The 16,923-nt window shown below is 46.4% G+C and overlaps 1 protein-coding gene and 3 non-coding genes across 8 annotated transcripts in view; 2 read left to right on the top strand and 2 right to left on the bottom strand.

The window, feature by feature from the left end:
- Window positions 1–16,923, top strand: part of osp (myosin phosphatase Rho interacting protein outspread) — a 124,485-nt gene that overhangs the window by 94,761 nt on the left and 12,801 nt on the right. For 3 of the 5 annotated variants that reach the window (XM_001357338.4, XM_015179964.2, XM_015179963.2), the window contains 9 exons: window positions 228–293; window positions 912–1,488; window positions 8,669–11,442; window positions 11,513–11,647; window positions 11,717–11,856; window positions 13,159–13,308; window positions 13,378–13,492; window positions 13,714–14,098; window positions 14,433–15,644. In XM_001357338.4, coding sequence (XP_001357374.3) covers window positions 228–293; window positions 912–1,488; window positions 8,669–11,442; window positions 11,513–11,647; window positions 11,717–11,856; window positions 13,159–13,308; window positions 13,378–13,492; window positions 13,714–14,098; window positions 14,433–14,641 — 4,551 coding nt within the window. In that variant the 3' untranslated portion in view covers window positions 14,642–15,644. Of the gene's footprint in view, window positions 1–227; window positions 294–911; window positions 1,489–8,668; window positions 11,443–11,512; window positions 11,648–11,716; window positions 11,857–13,158; window positions 13,309–13,377; window positions 13,493–13,713; window positions 14,099–14,432; window positions 15,645–16,923 lie in introns of those variants that run through there. The other 2 variants (XM_015179962.2, XR_001450945.2) reach the window with 2 other exon arrangements.
- Window positions 15,677–15,748, bottom strand: TRNAP-AGG (transfer RNA proline (anticodon AGG)). Its single transcript has one exon. It is a non-coding gene; the product is annotated as a tRNA-Pro (tRNA).
- On the top strand, window positions 15,976–16,047 carry TRNAP-AGG (transfer RNA proline (anticodon AGG)). Its single transcript has one exon. It is a non-coding gene; the product is annotated as a tRNA-Pro (tRNA).
- Window positions 16,298–16,369, bottom strand: TRNAP-AGG (transfer RNA proline (anticodon AGG)). Its single transcript has one exon. It is a non-coding gene; the product is annotated as a tRNA-Pro (tRNA).

Here is a 16,923-nt window from a genome sequence, read left to right as displayed (position 1 = left end):
TCTAACCATTAAAGTTAACGAAAATCAAGCAAAACTTTGCTATCTACCAGAAAAGATCTTGAAAGATTACTTTTCGGTGCAAAAGTATTCCCTGTATTTTCCAATTTAATTCCATCTTCATAGCTCTTCTATTACCATATATTTTTCTGATATTTTTAATTCTATGATATTATTTTCGATACTCTTTCATTCGATGCTAATCTATTTTTAATTTCCTTAATTTTCAGCGCTGGCAGCGACGATGGTTTGTTCTCTACGATGATGGCGAGCTCACGTATTCGGTGGATGATTATGTGAGTATTTCATTTAGGCTTGGAGTTAGAATAAATTACAGAACCATATAGGAACCATACCCATAAAAGTGTGCAAACAATTCAATTAATAATAGAACGTCTTGTTTGTTTGAATGCCCCCTAAGGTGGTTATTTGGCGATAAGAAATATTAATAAAAAGACTACTATAAATGTTAGGCAATGCCCTGGCATTGTTTGCAAATACTTTTGAGATAACCGAGATGTGGTTTTTTTTTGTCAATTAAAAATAAACGACCGTCCACTCGAGTGCCTGCTAATTATGGCCTTGCTCTTGGCCTCGCCACGCGAATGTTTGTCATATCTTATCGCTTATAGCCAAATAGTGCCACATCAGACTAGCTCAACAAGTTGGCGGCTGGTTGCCTTGGAAGATGATTATAAAACATAAGAGGAAAGAAAAAAGAAATGACCGAAGACTGTGATAATCTTAGAAAACGAAGAACAGTTGCCCTACCAGGGAATATGCCACAGAATTATGGCCTAAACTTGTAAAAGTTAATGGGAAAATTCTCTTAAATTAAGCGAAAACTTTTCTTTAGTTTCCACAACTCTTTAGAATGTATTTTTATATTATTTTGTTCTCGTTTTTTCCTGCAGCCCGAAACCATACCGCAGGCCTGCATTGACATGACCAAAGTGCTGGAGGTGACCGGGGCCGTGGAGGTGACAGGTCATCCCAATTCCATAGCCATAACCGCACCGGAGCGCGTGACCTTCGTGAAGGGCACCAGCTCCGAGGAGTCGCAGTGGTGGCTCAACATTCTGGCGGCCTTTCCCAAATCCAAGGGTCGCCACAAGCGCAGCGCCACCCTGCCGGGCGGCCAGGTGGTTGGCAGCCTGCGGCAGTCGAGCAACATGGACATGTCCACGAAGCTGGGCAATCGCCACAGCTCGTACCACAAGGACACGCTCACGTCCTCCCAGTCGGCGGGCAATTTGCTGAGCAGCCTGGATCTGAGTCCTAGCTCTACGAATACCGGTGGATCCACCACGGTGACCAATACCCAGGGCACTGTGGACGACGACGAGGAGGATGATGGCGTGGAAACGGGCGAGGATGTCGACGAAGAGGACGAGGAGGATGTGCAGCCAAGGAAATCGAAGGCATCGACCAGCTGCATCATCGGACAGGATGAGAACAATCGAAATGCCGGCAATGAGATCACAAATCGGGGTGAGTAGTCCATTGAAATGTTAGAGTTAGATCATTCAAAGAGTATTTTTTGGGGTTAATGATCCATATAGGAAATATTTAGTCTTTATCAAGTGATGGGACCTGTTTAATGGAGAAAACACTTTGATGATTACAAAAATACAGCTTCAAAGGGATCTTCTATAGGAATAAAGAATATTTATAGAGAGATTTATTCTCTTAAGAGCTCCGATTCGAAATGCTACTCTTAAAAGCTTTTCAAATGAAATCTATGAAATGAATGCTCAGCAAAAGCACAAACCCGCTCATGGCAGTCAGCTTTTGACACACAAAATAACACTTCCAGAATGTCATAGATCGCTCATGATTTGAAAGCACAGGAAATTATTGTAAAATCCAATCAAATTTAATTGAAATAAATCTGCTATATACCCAGATCCCCTAGATCTCTCATAATAGAAGGATATTCACTCAGAGAATTCCCTTAAATAAGTAGCATTTAATTTCAGATATTGAAATATATTCGCTTCTACTTTGAATCCAATTAAAGATGATTTATGTACCCAAAAATATCATTCATACTACAGATTTCTCTACCCTTGCAATCAGTCCAAAAACTTCCAGAAATGATCCCGAAATCCTTACAAAAATTGATTGCAATCGATGTGTTCAAATTTTAACCCCAAGATCATGCCGATCAACCGATCAAGGTACACACTTCCGCATTAAACCACCAATCAAAGTATTTATTTATTTTACGAAAATTAATTCAAGTTTCGCAGATTCCTTTGTACATATATTTCAGGTAAAGTTGATAAAGTGACTTTTACTTTTCACTCCACCACAGAGCACTTATTTGAACAATCTTCCGTATCTTGTGCTCTGTATTTTGTACCCTTGACAGCCATTTTTTCTGTGTTGTTTTTTTTTTTTGTTCGTACGAGAGTAGTCCATTTTTCGAGTCCCATCCGCAGTTTTGTTCTCTGTTCGCGAGTCTCTCGGTATCGGCTGCTATAATTTTTATGATCATTTATGGCTTGCAGCAATCAAAATTATCAACCATGCCCCAGACGCAGACAGACGTACAGTTGAAGGATTGCAGGGCTGTCTAGGGGGGGACAGCAGTAGTGGGGGCAGGGGTAGGGGCAGGGGCAAGGGGCATGGGGCAGTGCGTGCAGCTAGTTAAAGCCACTGCCACGAAATTAACCTTGAATTCACACACACACACACACGAACGGGGACCGACTGGAGCTGTGGATGGGGCTGCTTCGAATCCCCTCCACTACTTAAGATCGTATAATGGTAGGCTTCATAAATTTTCTTTAGATCCCATAGCAGCAGAGAGCAGAGCAGAGCAGAGCAGAGTGGAGCCCGCGAAGGTCTGGTTCTCGTTGGGTTCGTTGGATGCTGCTGCTGCCTGCTGCTGCCTGCTGTATGCTCTCCTGTAATTGCAGTTACTGTGAATGTTCTCACATACATTGCTGCAGGATACTTGTTCATGGAAAAATGATATTCACGCTTAAATTATAGTGTGTCTGCCCCACAGATCCCTACTCATGGGGGGAGGCACACACATAGTACTTTGGAATAGGACTGGGACCCTTTTCATGGTTTGGCAGTAGAGTAGAGGCCCCCCCATCCCCTTCGAGCTCTCTCCTACTCTGTGTGTGTCTCTGTTGCAAATTCAAGGCTCAGCCCCCCACATCAAATGGCATTATTCCGTTGATAAATCGCCAGTTAAATACGTGAACCAGTTCGAATTGGTCTTCTCTGCTCTGCCCTACGAAATGGAAAGCGAAAATTAACCATCTTCACAGATCCATAAGGTGGTAAAACATGAAAAGTGCCGATACATGGCCAAAGGGCATTGAAAAATAAGTCAAAGAAGGTACTGATTGGTACTATAGAACTATGAATCTATGATCTTTGAGGCGAGTAGAAGAGAGAATTGCTGTAAAATGTATGGTAACTGAATTTATAGAGGGAATATAGATATAATAATGTGTGGGTATTGGATCTCTGAGGATTTTTTCTGTTTAGAACCTGCTCAGTGCCCAGGCGGAATGTAATGGAATGGAATGTAATGGAAACAAAAAGACGGATAAGCGCAATGATCAATAAGCAATGAGAAAAAGAGCTTACGATCTCACTCTCACCGTTCGATTTCGTTTCTTTCTCATTTGTTCCTCCCTGAAATTTCAAATGGGTGACTTCTAGACTCTAATAGAGCGTAGTTCCTTTATTTATCCTTTATTCCTTGAGATTTCATTTACAAGTTTAGTATTCCTATAGTTTCCTCCACTAATCCCATCCATAACCATATATTTCATCCACAAAAGTACCACTCTTTCCGTATTCTTTGATAGCAGGCCCTCCAAATCGAGTATTCCTTTAGTTTTTCATCTAATTTTCCAACGAATATCACTATCAATTACTACCGCTTCTGGCACTCCCTCTCTCTCTCTCTCTCTGTGTGTCTAATGTAAAGGTTTACACATTCCCCATTCACATTCTCCATCCACCACACTCGTACGTTTCTTTTTCGATTAGAGAGATACAGTGTTATGCCGGGTAATAGGTCCGGAGAGGTCTGAAGATCAGTTACAGCGACTGGTAGGACTCTAGGGCATTTTTTTCTGTGGGCAGGCAGCTTCTTTTTCGTGGTGGTGCTGACACAGACTAATTACATTCCATCAATAAGCAAAATTGTGCGGCAAATGAGGCAATTCATTGGCCCCTCTGCAGCCCCTCTGCTGCCCCTTGGCTCTGCACACTTTCTGAATGGAAGAGATCTGCTGGGAGAGCAGGCCTTAAAGCTCTTAAAATGCACAACGACAAAGATTATAAACTGTCTACACCTAATAGCCGTCGGCCAGTCAGTGGAGGGAGGGGGAGAGAGAGGCCAGTGTCAGGATGGGGGCCACGTTGAAATATATTTTCCAAGAGACCAGAGAGATAGGCCCCTCCGGGACATGTGTGTGGCTGGGTCTATCCACCGTGTGTCTGTGGCACGGAACAGGGACTTGTGTAATGGGCAAAGTTTCACGGCAAAGTGAATAATTACAGTGCAAATAAATCTCTTGCAGCGCAAAGGGTACTCTTTACTATGATTCTCTTTGGATTTTTGTAGCAAAAAAGGTGACGAAATGCAACAAAGAAGGCAACAATCAAAGCATCAGCTTGCCACAGAAGTTCCTGCAACATGGAATTAAGTGCAAGATTGTATTACAAAAGACAACTCTCTGCAACAATGTTGCCGCCAGACTTTTTCCATGAATCAAATGCTTATCCTCCCTATCCTGGCTCTCCCTTATCGGGTACTTAACCCATGGGCTTTTCATAGTATATCAATCGTTAATTACAACCCTTTTGCAACATTGTCTGTGTGTCTGGGTGTGCTGTATGTGTGTGTTGGAGTTCCATTAGTTCATTATCAATCTATTGAGAAACCTATTATGCCCCAAACCGCGAGAGAGAGAGGCGAGAGGGTGCCCCAGCCTCGGACAACTTCTGTGCAAATGCAAAATGACAGCTGCTCGAGGAGGAGCCTTACGAGGAGGAGGCGTCTCGCCAGCTAACGATGCAAGTTGTACGATTTACGAGACTTGCAACACACACACAAGAGGAACCAGCGGCAGCACCGTCACCACCATCACCAATAACCAATCAATATTCATAAGTGTAACGACTTGCAAGCAAAATTTATGCAACATGGGGATGGCTGCAACGTGCCGTCCTGGACAGGAACGCAACAGTGGGGCACGGGGCACGGGGCACGGGGCAGGGGCAGTTAGAAATTTTTCAAAGTCATCGTGTGAGGGGTCCCCGAGGCAGAGGCAAAGGCAATTTTCGCTTTCGTTCGCCCAAAAGGCATAAAGGCAGAGGCGCAACGGCAGCGGCAGCGGCAGGTAAATCAACTTGCAATTTGATTATTTATTGCGTCTGAGGCGGAGTTAACTCCAGGGAGGACGCAGGATGGGGCATGGATGATGGGGGGGGGAGGGCTGCTGCAGGAAGAGCCCCATCCGAGGAGGGCATGATTGAGTGGGCTGTTCTGAGTGCGCTTAATTGTGGCCATAATTAATCAAATGTTTGTTAATTAAAGAAATGCTAAAAATTGTACCAAAAATTAGTCAAAGATCTGCACCAACCTCCGGGAGTCCCTCTTCCAGCATACCGACAGTGGATGAGGGAATCGAAAGTATAATTATAGGTCGCTCGGCCTCCCTCTGTACCATCCGCTGTCGCTGGTCTACGATCTACAGTTCCTTCATCCATGCGCCACCATCCATCCCATATATCAAAGAACACTGTTTTTATCAACTTAATTACACTTAGCACCTTACGCGTCTTCTCTTTTTGTTCTTTTTGTTCTTTCTGTGGTTTCTGTTCATTCTGTTGGGTTTTTTGTGGGCTGTCTGGTGTGCTCTGATTTGATCTTGAACTTGAAAGCGCGTGGTAAAAGCCACAATAAATATTAAATGGTGCAAAACACATCAGCATCAAGGGCACAGCGAAACAAAGAGCCCCCCAGATAATAAAGCAGAAGTAGCTGAAGTGCAGGAAGGGTTTATAGAAAGAGTGGGAACGCACTCTGGCCAAAGAAGACAAAGCATCGAATGATCGAATGAGAGATGACCTGTAGAGTGGTGGAAATGGAAGGATGGAGTCGATTAAGTATTCCCTGAAGCTTTGCCAGAGAGTTCTCATAACTATTTCAGATATCATATCCCTTTACTGTCATTCGAAACGACCTCTCCAAGATCTAAGATCTCTTGATGATCTATCACATACATCAAGCATTGAGCTTCCTATGCCTACCATGAGATCTTATTCTTTTTAAACCGATCCTATTTTTGGTAGGGCAAGACCCCTGCGCACTAGCTTAGCTCCTTTTGCCACGAGTGCGACCCAAAACGATCATAATTCAGTTCTTAATCTTCTCCAGCCTCTTTCTTTGTAAAGACCTCAACTTTCTCTGTAAGAACTTCCCTGATGATCGCTTATCCCTGCATATATCGACGATCTTAACTGATCTTTTCCTTAAAAACTTCCCTAAACCGCTCAACGATCTTTTACTTCCTTATACTTCGTTCTCTTTTAAGGAAGATCGCTTTACCCCGTCTATGATTGATCTTTAACTGTCAAAAGGTCTTCCAATTCTTGGAGATCAAATCCCCTTCTCTAATAACCCATAAACCACCGTGTTATAGGATACTTAACTTTACTTTATTGAACTCTGAAGATCACTTACTTCCTTCCATGCTGATCTTTCTCTCTGAAATATCACACAAACCACATGCATATATCGAAGGATCTCTCTCTCTCGCTCTCTATCTATCTGGCATGTAATCAACCCTCTACAAAGTAGCTCTAGGGTCTTGTCCTTCTGCTGTCCTCCTTCATGGGTAATATTGTATCATAAGCATTATAAATTCCATTGCTGACATAGTCGCCGCATCGTTCGGGGCCGCAGCTTCTTTTGCCGACAAGTCGACCAATTAAAGGCATACCCCGATGCCCCATACCCATCAGGCCGTAACTCCCTCTCTGATCCACAGAGCATGGCCAGCATCCCCTCCATTTAACACAGTAACCTTGAACCTGCTGTTGCTCCTCCGGTGAGTCAGTCGCAGAGAGAGAGAGAGGCAGAGGCGGACGTTTGCTGATGACGCCAAAGGTTTCTGTGGCTCTGGCTGGGGTTCAGAGGCTGCTGCTGTTGATGCTGCCTCCTTTCGCTTTTTGTTGCCATTTGGTTGGTGCCTTTCTGGTGCTGTTGGCCAACAGCTCAATAATCAAGATAAACGCCGGACCAGCCGAAAAGCGACCAACCTGTTCGACTGACCGAATTGATGCGCACTCAAGAGACGGGTCTCGATGGCTGGCTGACTGGCTGGCTGGCTGGCTCTTCTCTTTTTTTTATGGCCAGTCGGAAATTTGTATCATAATCATAATAAACTTTAAATGTGTGCCTCTCGGAGGAGGCAGCCACAGACAGACAGGCCCGGGAACAGGTCGAAAGTCTAAATATATATTTTGTAATCATATATTTTATGGGACAACTTCGAAGCGAAGCCTCCGTCGAGAGGTCTCTTCTGTTTTCTGATGTTTCGTCCCCAAGTCCTCGACTCGTTTTGGGTGTTAATAAAATTATGGCACTCTCAGTGGCTTCCCTTCCACTCTCTCTCTCTCTCTCTCTGAGGATTTCTCTGCGGTTATGCTGCTTATCGCGATCCGATTCTCTCTCGGGATCCTCGAGAGGGGATCCCCTTACAATTTCTTTGCCCGTTTTAATAATTTTATTATATTTGCGCGAACATAACTTGGCGCTCGCTTCGCGATTTTATGGCCCAATGCTGGGCATAAATATTGTTAGGGGTGTGTTAGGGGGATCCCCATCCACCATCCTCGATCCACCACGATCCTGTGTCTAAGTTAATTTCAGTCAATGGCAATGGCATTGATATGGTTTCTGCTTAGGCTCCCAGACCCCAGAAACATGCTCAAACATGCTCATATTTCAAAGTATTTAATGAAGACGTTGGGCCAATTATGAAAATGGGGGGAAGAATGCGGCTGCGCGTAGAGATTGCGTTGCGGTGCGTTTTGGGGCTCTGGGAAATTTATTACGGCTCGGAAGATGCTCTGAGAAATTGTCTTTGAAGAGCCCTCTCCATAACAGGCCTGATTATCCGCCATAAGCGATCTCTCCCTGTCCCTCTGTTCTTTTATGTTTACTAATTTATTTATACAATAAATTAATAGTAATGTTTTTGTGTAGGTTCTCAACTCTTGATTGGATTCCAGGGAAAACTTGAGGCTTCTTGCGGATAAATTGAGGAAGGTTTTTTGATGGGCTTTTGGTGTTTGCTAAAAGAGTTTTTATTCTTCCTTTATGATTTCCTTTATGAAGTGTAATTTGGGGAATAGTTTAAGGATGATTAAAGGACTGTTTAAAGGCTTGAAGAGCAGTCTTAGGTCTGGGTTTAAATGTCTGTTCTATATATTCATTAGTTTGCTCTTTAAATGGACTTTTCTGCATATGAATAGGCTACCCACGTGATGCAGCAGCGCCCCTCGGTCGATTGGCGTTTCTTGCTAAGATATTTTGCTTTAGGCAGTTGATGGCTAAAAGATCTAATAAAATACCCACCAATTCCTTCAATAACTAATCGAAAACCCCTGCCTTCATCTTCGACAGTTTCCCAACCCAACACTTGCCTACTCATCGAGGACATACGCCGGGATGAGAAGACCATCAAGGACATTGCCAACACCATAACGAACCTAAGTCAACAGCAGAACAAACGCTGGTCCACGGCCGTCAATAATGCGCTGAACAATCAGCACTCCTCCCATTACCACAACCATGGTCACGGACAGTACCAGACATCGCGGGACGAGACGGATTTCCAGGTATCCTCCGCCAGCAACAACAACAACAGCAACAAGTCCCCGAGCAGCGGTGGAAGCGAGAGACCAAAGTCACTGCCACTGGCGGCCAACTCCACGCCGGCCATCGTCTCGGCCATAGTCAAGAAGATACCCACGGTGATGGTGTCCCAGCAGCAGCAACAGAAGCAGCAGCAGCAGCACCAGGGGGATAGCCTCTCTAAGACGAAGACGCCGACACGGCTGCAGCTGCAGCTGAAGCCAGCGAAGCACTACCAGCACGAGCGAGGCGATCCCGATGGGGGCTGCAACATGGACGAGCTGTGCCCCAACTACATGGCCAAAACGGACGAGCTGCGATCCGTGAAGGGAGGCCTCAGCATCAAGTCCAGCTCCTCCTCCTCCTCCGGGGCGAGCAAACCCTCAGCCAAGGCCGCCACGGAGGAGTCGCTGAACGCCAAGAAGGGGTGGCTGATGAAGCAGGACAACCGCACGGGCGAGTGGTCCAAGCACTGGTTCACCCTCAGCGGAGCGGCTCTGTTCTACTACCGCGATCCGCTGTGCGAGGAGCGGGGCGTCCTGGACGGAGTGCTCGACGTGAACAGCCTGACGAATGTCCTGCCAGAGCCGAGTGCCAGCAAGCAGCACGCCTTCCAGCTGATCACCTGGGACAAGCAGCGCCTGCTGCTGGCCAGCCTCTCGCCCAGCTCCCGCAACAGCTGGCTGGCGGTGCTCCGCAGTGCCGCCGGTCTGCCCCAGCAGCTGGACACGACGACGCCCACGACGGGCGCCAAGCAGACGGACATCGAGCAGGACTTTATCAAGGCGCAGCTGCAGCCTGTGGCGAGTCCGGCCACCACGCCGGGCACCCCCGCCGGGACAGGACCCCACTTCTCGTCCGACGAGGAGTACCGCACCGCCTCGGAGGGCGGGCGCAGGGACAGCCTTGACTGGGGCTCCCCGCTGTCGCCATCCCCGCCCGTGCTCCGCAGCTGCCTGCGCAACCGCAGCCTCGCGAGCCTCCACAAGCGCAGCCGCAGCTCTCCGCCCAGCTCCAGGCGCAGCACCGTCGACAGTGTGGCCAGCGACGAGCTGCCCCTCCTGGTGGTGCCCGAGGAGCTGCTGCAGCCGGATCGGGAGCTCAAGCAGCAGTGCGAGACGCTGCGTGCAGAGGCCACCCTGCGGGAAGCACGAATGTCGGAGCTGCTGACGACCCTGCAGCGGACGGAGCAGCAGCTGACGGCCCGCCTGCAGGAGCAGCAGCAGCAGCTCAACGGAGAGCTGGCGCAGGCCAAGCAGAGTGCCGCCGAGCTGATGCACAGCCTCAGTCTGCAGCTGTCGGAGAGCCAGTGCAAGATCAAGCAGCTGGAGGACCGCCTGGCGCAGGGCATCGAGGAGAACGAGAGCCTGTACAAGCGACTGCGGGAGCTCCAGGCGGAGGGCAGCCAGGTGGCGAGCCTCAGCAATCTGCAGCGCCACAAAATGAAGCGCATGGACTCGCTGAGCGACCTCACGACCATCAGCGACATCGATCCGTACTGCCTGCAGCGGGACTCCCTGGCGGAGGAGTACAACGAGCTGCGGTCGCGCTTCGAGAAGGCCGTCAACGAGATTCGGGCCATGAAGCGGGAGCTGAAGCAATCCCAGAACCAATACGACGCCCTGGAGCTGGCCCAGGCGGCGTTGCAGCAGAAGCTGGAACGCTGCCAACTGGAGGATGGGGCGCAGCTTCAACTGATGGCCGCCCGCATCCAGGATCTGACTCTCAAGTACAGCAGCTCGGAGCGACAGGTGCGAGCCCTCAAGCAGAAGCTGGCCAAGTCCGAGCGCAGGCGATCGCTGTCGCTCAAGGGAAAGGAGCAGCTGGAGCTGAAGCTCAGTGAACTCCAGAGGGAGACGATCGAGCGCAAGTCGGTGGAGAGCATCAGTCCGCCCACAGAGTCCTCGAGCAGCGAGTCTGCGAGCCAGTCCCCACTGAATGCCCATCTCATACAGCGTCTGCACAGCCTGGAGCATGTGCTGCTGGGCAGCAAGGAGCGCCTCGAGCAGAGTCTCACGCAACTCCAGCAAATCCGCGCAGGACAGAGGAGTCGTCGCTCCGTTTCCCCCATGAATGACAGGAAGGATGGCCTGCGGCAGCTGGAACGCGCTCTGGCCGAGACCTGCGTGATGGTCAGCGAGCAGATGGAGCTGACCTGCGTCCAGGATGCCTGCCACAAGTGCTGCGACCTTCGACAGCGGGTGGAGAAGCTCTCGGCCCTGCAACAGCAGACCGAAACGGATCTGCAGCGCAGCGAACAGCTGCTGGAACAACGAGAGAGCGACCTCGCCCAGGCCCTGGAGAAGTGCGCCAGCCAGGAGCAGGAACAGGAGCTGCTCCTCCGACAGCGTAACGAACTGAGCGACGAGCTGGGCAAACAGCAGGAGCGCTGCAAGCGCCTCGAGAAGCGTCTGGAGCTGCTCGAACGGGAGCACGGAAAGCAGCTGGAGTGCCTGCGAGAGGTGTACCACAACGAGCATGTCAATGCGGCCGACGAGCAGAGCTTCCGTAAACGCTACCAACTGGAAATCGAACAGCTGAGGGTAAGTAATCCCTCCCCTCATCCATTGATGAATCCATAGCTAACATTTATCACTTGGATCCTTTGCATAGACGCTCTGCGAGAAGGGGCTGAGTGCCATGGAGACCTCGCATCGGAGAATCACCTGCGATCTGGAGCAGCAGCACAAGCTGGAAATCGAGCGACTGCTGGCCGAAAAGGAGACCGCTTTGGCAGAGGAAACTCAGGTGGGAAACACAGCCACACTTTTGAGAGTCCAAGTACCTAATCTTGGATTGTTTTTCGTTCATTTCCAGGCAACACTGGCTGCTCTGGATGCCATGCGTAAGGCCCACCAGAGCGAAGTGCAACGCGAGGTGGCACGCTTCAAGCAGGAGTTCCTGCGACAGGTCCAGCGGGGAGAGCACATGCGGGAAGATGGCACCACGCTGAAAGAGTGAGTAGAACATGAAATTATATTATAACTTAATGGGAGAGCCGCTCAGTGTACTGACAGCCCATTGACTGCAAAATCACTTTGAACCCAATGCAAAAAGGTTCGAAAAAACATTTGAGGAAGTTTTATAGATCCCCACTGTAGGGCTATCGATAGAGGATAGCTGCTCAAATTGTGTGGAATCTTTGTGATCTGTTAGATCAAATATGAGCAGATTTAACCTGGCAATACTTTCAAAATTTGTACCCATCGAAAGAATTACTCCAATACTCATATATTTTTAAAGATTATACGTATACGAAATGGCCCATTAAAATGGTTAATGGCATATCATACGTTGACCCCTCTAAATATGTATTCTACTTCCATTTATGTATGAAATATACATAAGCTTCTCTTGAAAATTTGAAAAATGTTTACCGATTTGTGACTTTGTTGCCATTAGCAACGATCGGTTGTAGAACCAGTCTGGTTGAAGCACTACGTGGTCAGCATTTGAATATTCATTTTATACATGATATGGTGTATGATATATTATGCGTATTTGCATTAGATCATCATTTCATACCCTTGAACAAAAGCATTGAAACTATGCTGGAAACTCTATCGTTTTCGAGAAATACTCCAAGACATATGTATGTATCAATATTAGTATCTATGTACCTTCAAATTAAGGTATATAAATCTTTCACAGAGCTGTACATGTTTCATAAACAAGCCTACTATTGAGTATTGCGCTCAACCGAAAGTGATGATTGGTGCATTAGACAAAGAATGTCTCCATTGTCTTGCATTCAAATTAAAACAGGAGTCGGATGGTATGTTTTGGGCTTCAGTAAAAGTGTAACTACCTGAAGTTACGACTCCACCAGAACCATTTAAAGGCTTGCTCAGAGGCATGGATTCAGATTCAAGCCCGATGCTGAAGATTCAATTAATTCTTTCAAATGACATTGCTTTGAGCAATGAAATGATGAATAAACCATACTCTGGAATGTATTCTTTTATGTATATCTGAAGTATGTACGAACTACATTCAAAATGCCTTTTCAAAGGCAAACGAAACTTTGTTCTTTCTTCTTTCGCTTAACGATCACTTAATCGATTGTAGTTTCTGCAAAAGTGGTGTTAAAAAGTGATCGGTACATAGAAAAGAGAAAACCAATAAAAGAAGTGTATACATCGTGAAATCAAAAAGACTTTTGAGTGTATTGTGAGTCAAGTACAGTGAAGCTTTCCAAAGTTATAGAGGTGCCTGCTTATGGCGACATCTAACTGTTTTTCCCCACAAAAAATACGCAGAGAGGAACTCGAAGAACTTCGCCTGGAAATTTTATCGTTTTCCGAGAAGTACTCCATCAAGTGTGTGGAAAATGCCGCCCTGGAGGAGAAACTGCACTTGGCCAACAGCAGATTGAGGCACTTTCAGCAGATGCAACAGCTGGAACTGAGGTAAGACAACCCCCATTCGGAGATCCTTGAGTCAGAAATAAAACATAAAAGCCCTTGCAACTTCTACAGAAATAAGCAATTTCGTGCCCATTTGGCATCGGAGGATCCAGCGAATGATGTGCATTTTGTGCAGGGCCTGACCACGGATCACACCAGAGAGGGTGCCCACTGTGAAGATAGCGAGGTAAGGAGAACATCCCCACAACTCAGACACATCCCATACAACATCCACAATCCAAAAAACAATTAACACTAGAATCCACACTTGTGACTAACACTTAATCGCCACAGCGACAGGCAACAACTAATCCACTTTGTTACCATCTTCCCACTATCCAAAAACCGACAACACAACACAACACAAACAACACAACCAACCAAACAACACAACCAACCAAACAACAGCCTGTACCAATCGAACCCGTACCCGTACCCACAGTACAGTGTGCACCAGAAATAGTGGCTGAACCAAGAACCACAACCACATTGGGAACAAGCAGCGATACCGAATCGATACCGAACCCCCAGAACCCAGACCCAGCGCCAGCACCAGTGCCAGCGACAGCGCCAGCCAATGAATTCGTGGAGCAAAGCCTTTTCGTGATACCCTCCCATATGCTAAATTGTTCCCCAGTGCCCGCCGCAAACCAAAACCAAAATCAAAGCCCAAACTCTTCTGATCAGATGCGAGCGATCCAGAGCGAGTATCCAGCGCTCGAGGACGGCTACGAGCCGTGCTACCGGCCGTTCGATATATTTGCCATCTATCAGAATCGTTTGAGCTTCCAAGGTAAACGCAAATGCATTCTCTTCACGCTTCTCTTCGAGCTTCGGGGCCACCGCGCACTCTCTTTCACTGTACACACCTCTACACAAAGCTGTCCACTGTCTCCACCACTCACTCTCTCTGTCTCTCCCTCTCTCTCTCTCTCTGTGTCGGTGCATATGTATATCTTCCCCATCCTGCCACTCACTCCTTCCCTTCCCACTGTTTGTACTCTTCCTCATAACCAGATATTTGTTTGGCTTCCACTACTAACCCAAAGATGCGAAATATTTTGATTGTGTTCGATCAGCGGCTAATCTCGGAATCTCTGTTTTCTTTTGTGTCGCTTTGATTTCAGGTCTAAGAGGCAGCTCGACGTTTGGCAAAAGTCTGCGAAAATCCACAGCACAGACAGCATCACCAGCATCATCAGAATTAATAGCACCCAGATACAGCAGCAGCACCCATACAGCACCGACAACCAATCCAAATAAGCCCAGTCACAAGCAAATGTTTAAAACGGCTGCCGTCATTAACATGCAACTCCACGAAGAAAAAGCACAATGAACAAAATGAAAATGCAGAAGAAAATGCAGAAGAAAATGCAATAACCAAGAGCAAACGACAAACGACAACAAAAACAAAAAACAGAACCAGTGGAACAACCAAAGAATAATTAGTGCTAATACTAAATAAATAATTATAAATATTTAAAATATATTAATAACCAAGCAACCAAATCAAAATCAAGCGGCACAACACATCATGATGTATGTACATATGCGAATAACATCTATATCTAACAGAGCGCAAAACTGGTTGAGAAGATCATAAGGAAGGAATGATGATGATGATGATGGTGATGATGATGATGTTGGTGATGTTGCAGCGTAACCGCCCCATCCCTGAAATTGATTGAAAGAGAGCTACCAAATGAGGAGTTCCACTAGCCCCGACTGTTCACCCCCTTCCAAGGCATACTGGAAGGGACGTCGAGCAATGGACAACAAATCAAACTAACCCCCCAACATACATGGCAGCAATGTTGCTGCCGCGTCATCAAGAAACCACAATTTTGGGCCAAATTTATGTATTTATCGTCTATCTATTCTACCATTGTATCTGTATGTTATTCTATTGTACGTTTACCCAATTCTCTATGTCCACAAAATGTGTCATTTATTTATGATTATGTAGTTCTTAGGTCCTCGAGTAGTACTTTTGACAAACAGATATCTGCTCTAAGTTGCTTTCGACAACTTGTTCTGTTTGTTTTCGTTTTTTTTTTTCTGATGTGTATTTCGATGCCTTAACCTGCACCGAACTCAGCTTCGTGTGGCACCAATGACTCCTCCTGGGAGGAGGCACCGCCAGGTCTTTGAATGCTGCTCTGGCGGAGGAAGCCGAGGTCGGTAAAGGTTCAGGTTCCACCCTAAATTCCACCTAAATTAATGCAATTTTAATCTAGCTAATTAAGCGGGGCAACAACAAATGTTAATATTATTTACCCATTAAGTCGTTATTTGTGCAACAAAAATAAATTCTATAAGCAATGTTTATAATTTGACAACAAAAAAACCAAACAAAAAAGTTATTTCTCTTGGGCTCGTCCGGGATTTGAACCCGGGACCTCCCGCACCCTAAGCGGAAATCATACCCCTAGACCAACGAGCCGGTTAACGTTTGGCTGTCCAAAAGCCTATTTCCGTTACCAGCAGCCTCGAACGAGTTTTGGTTACATGGCCAAAGAGAAAACTCTTTGATTTTGATAATGCAAGTAAACCAGTTTCCCCATTGTCTTGCAGGTATTTTATTTCTTTGAAAATCACACCAAAACTATATAAAAAGTCATATAAATTGGACTTGTTTTATGATTCGATGCCTTGCGATGCGGATCAACTGGCTCGTTGGTCTAGGGGTATGATTTCCGCTTAGGGTGCGGGAGGTCCCGGGTTCAAATCCCGGACGAGCCCAAGAGAATTCATCTTTTTGTTTTTTTCTTCTTTTATAGAATTTATAAAAACTAAAGTTTAAATAAATCGTTTGATTTTGATTGTAGAAATGTGTATTTATTTACTTAAAGAAGAAATTGGATAGACTTGTGTGTTCCCAATTGTTCTGGCTTCAGTCCAAGCTTATATTTTCTATTTCTTCATTAATAATTTTTAAATGCAATTTAATTATTCAAAAAATATAAAAAGAGAAAAAAAAGTTGTTAGACTTGGGCTCGTCCGGGATTTGAACCCGGGACCTCCCGCACCCTAAGCGGAAATCATACCCCTAGACCAACGAGCCAGTTGACGTATGGGCGGTTAAAATACGTTTTGTTATGGCCGCCACTCCATGCGCAAGTGCATATAAAGCTTTTGACTGCGGAAGACGCAAGCTTTCTAGGAAAATCGTAGAAATTGGAAAAAAAAAAACGAAAGCGCAATGAAGAGTCGCGGACTCATTACATGCCATTTCCAGTAATTTCTGCCATAGCCAGCAAAAAGAGATACTGCATAAATGAGCGCGGATTCAGCAGACAGCGGAGTCGAGTCGTATAGGAGGAGTGGTTCCAGGCAGTCTGCCGCTTCAGCACAATTCCTGTAAAAACAGAACCAACTAAGCAGAAACATGCGCGTAGCTGGAAATCAGAAGTCCCATTCCATAAATGTCGACTAACGTTCCCTTGGGACGTGCGATTGCGAACTGCAGCGACAGACCTGGCAGGCCCTTTGGAGGAGATTTTAAAATGCAGAATGCATTTGCTGTTATGGAGTTTTTCCTGGGAACTGTGGGATCTTGCTTTGGCCTGCAACCCATCGACATATGGAGTTGGGCTGTGTTCAGTTCAGTTTAGTTCA

The sequence above is a fragment of the Drosophila pseudoobscura genome, chromosome 4 (genome assembly GCF_009870125.1).
Source record: "Drosophila pseudoobscura strain MV-25-SWS-2005 chromosome 4, UCI_Dpse_MV25, whole genome shotgun sequence".
Classification (NCBI taxonomy): domain Eukaryota; kingdom Metazoa; phylum Arthropoda; class Insecta; order Diptera; family Drosophilidae; genus Drosophila; species Drosophila pseudoobscura.
Note: the sequence above shows the minus strand (reverse complement) of the source record. Positions and strands in the feature narration are given on the sequence as shown.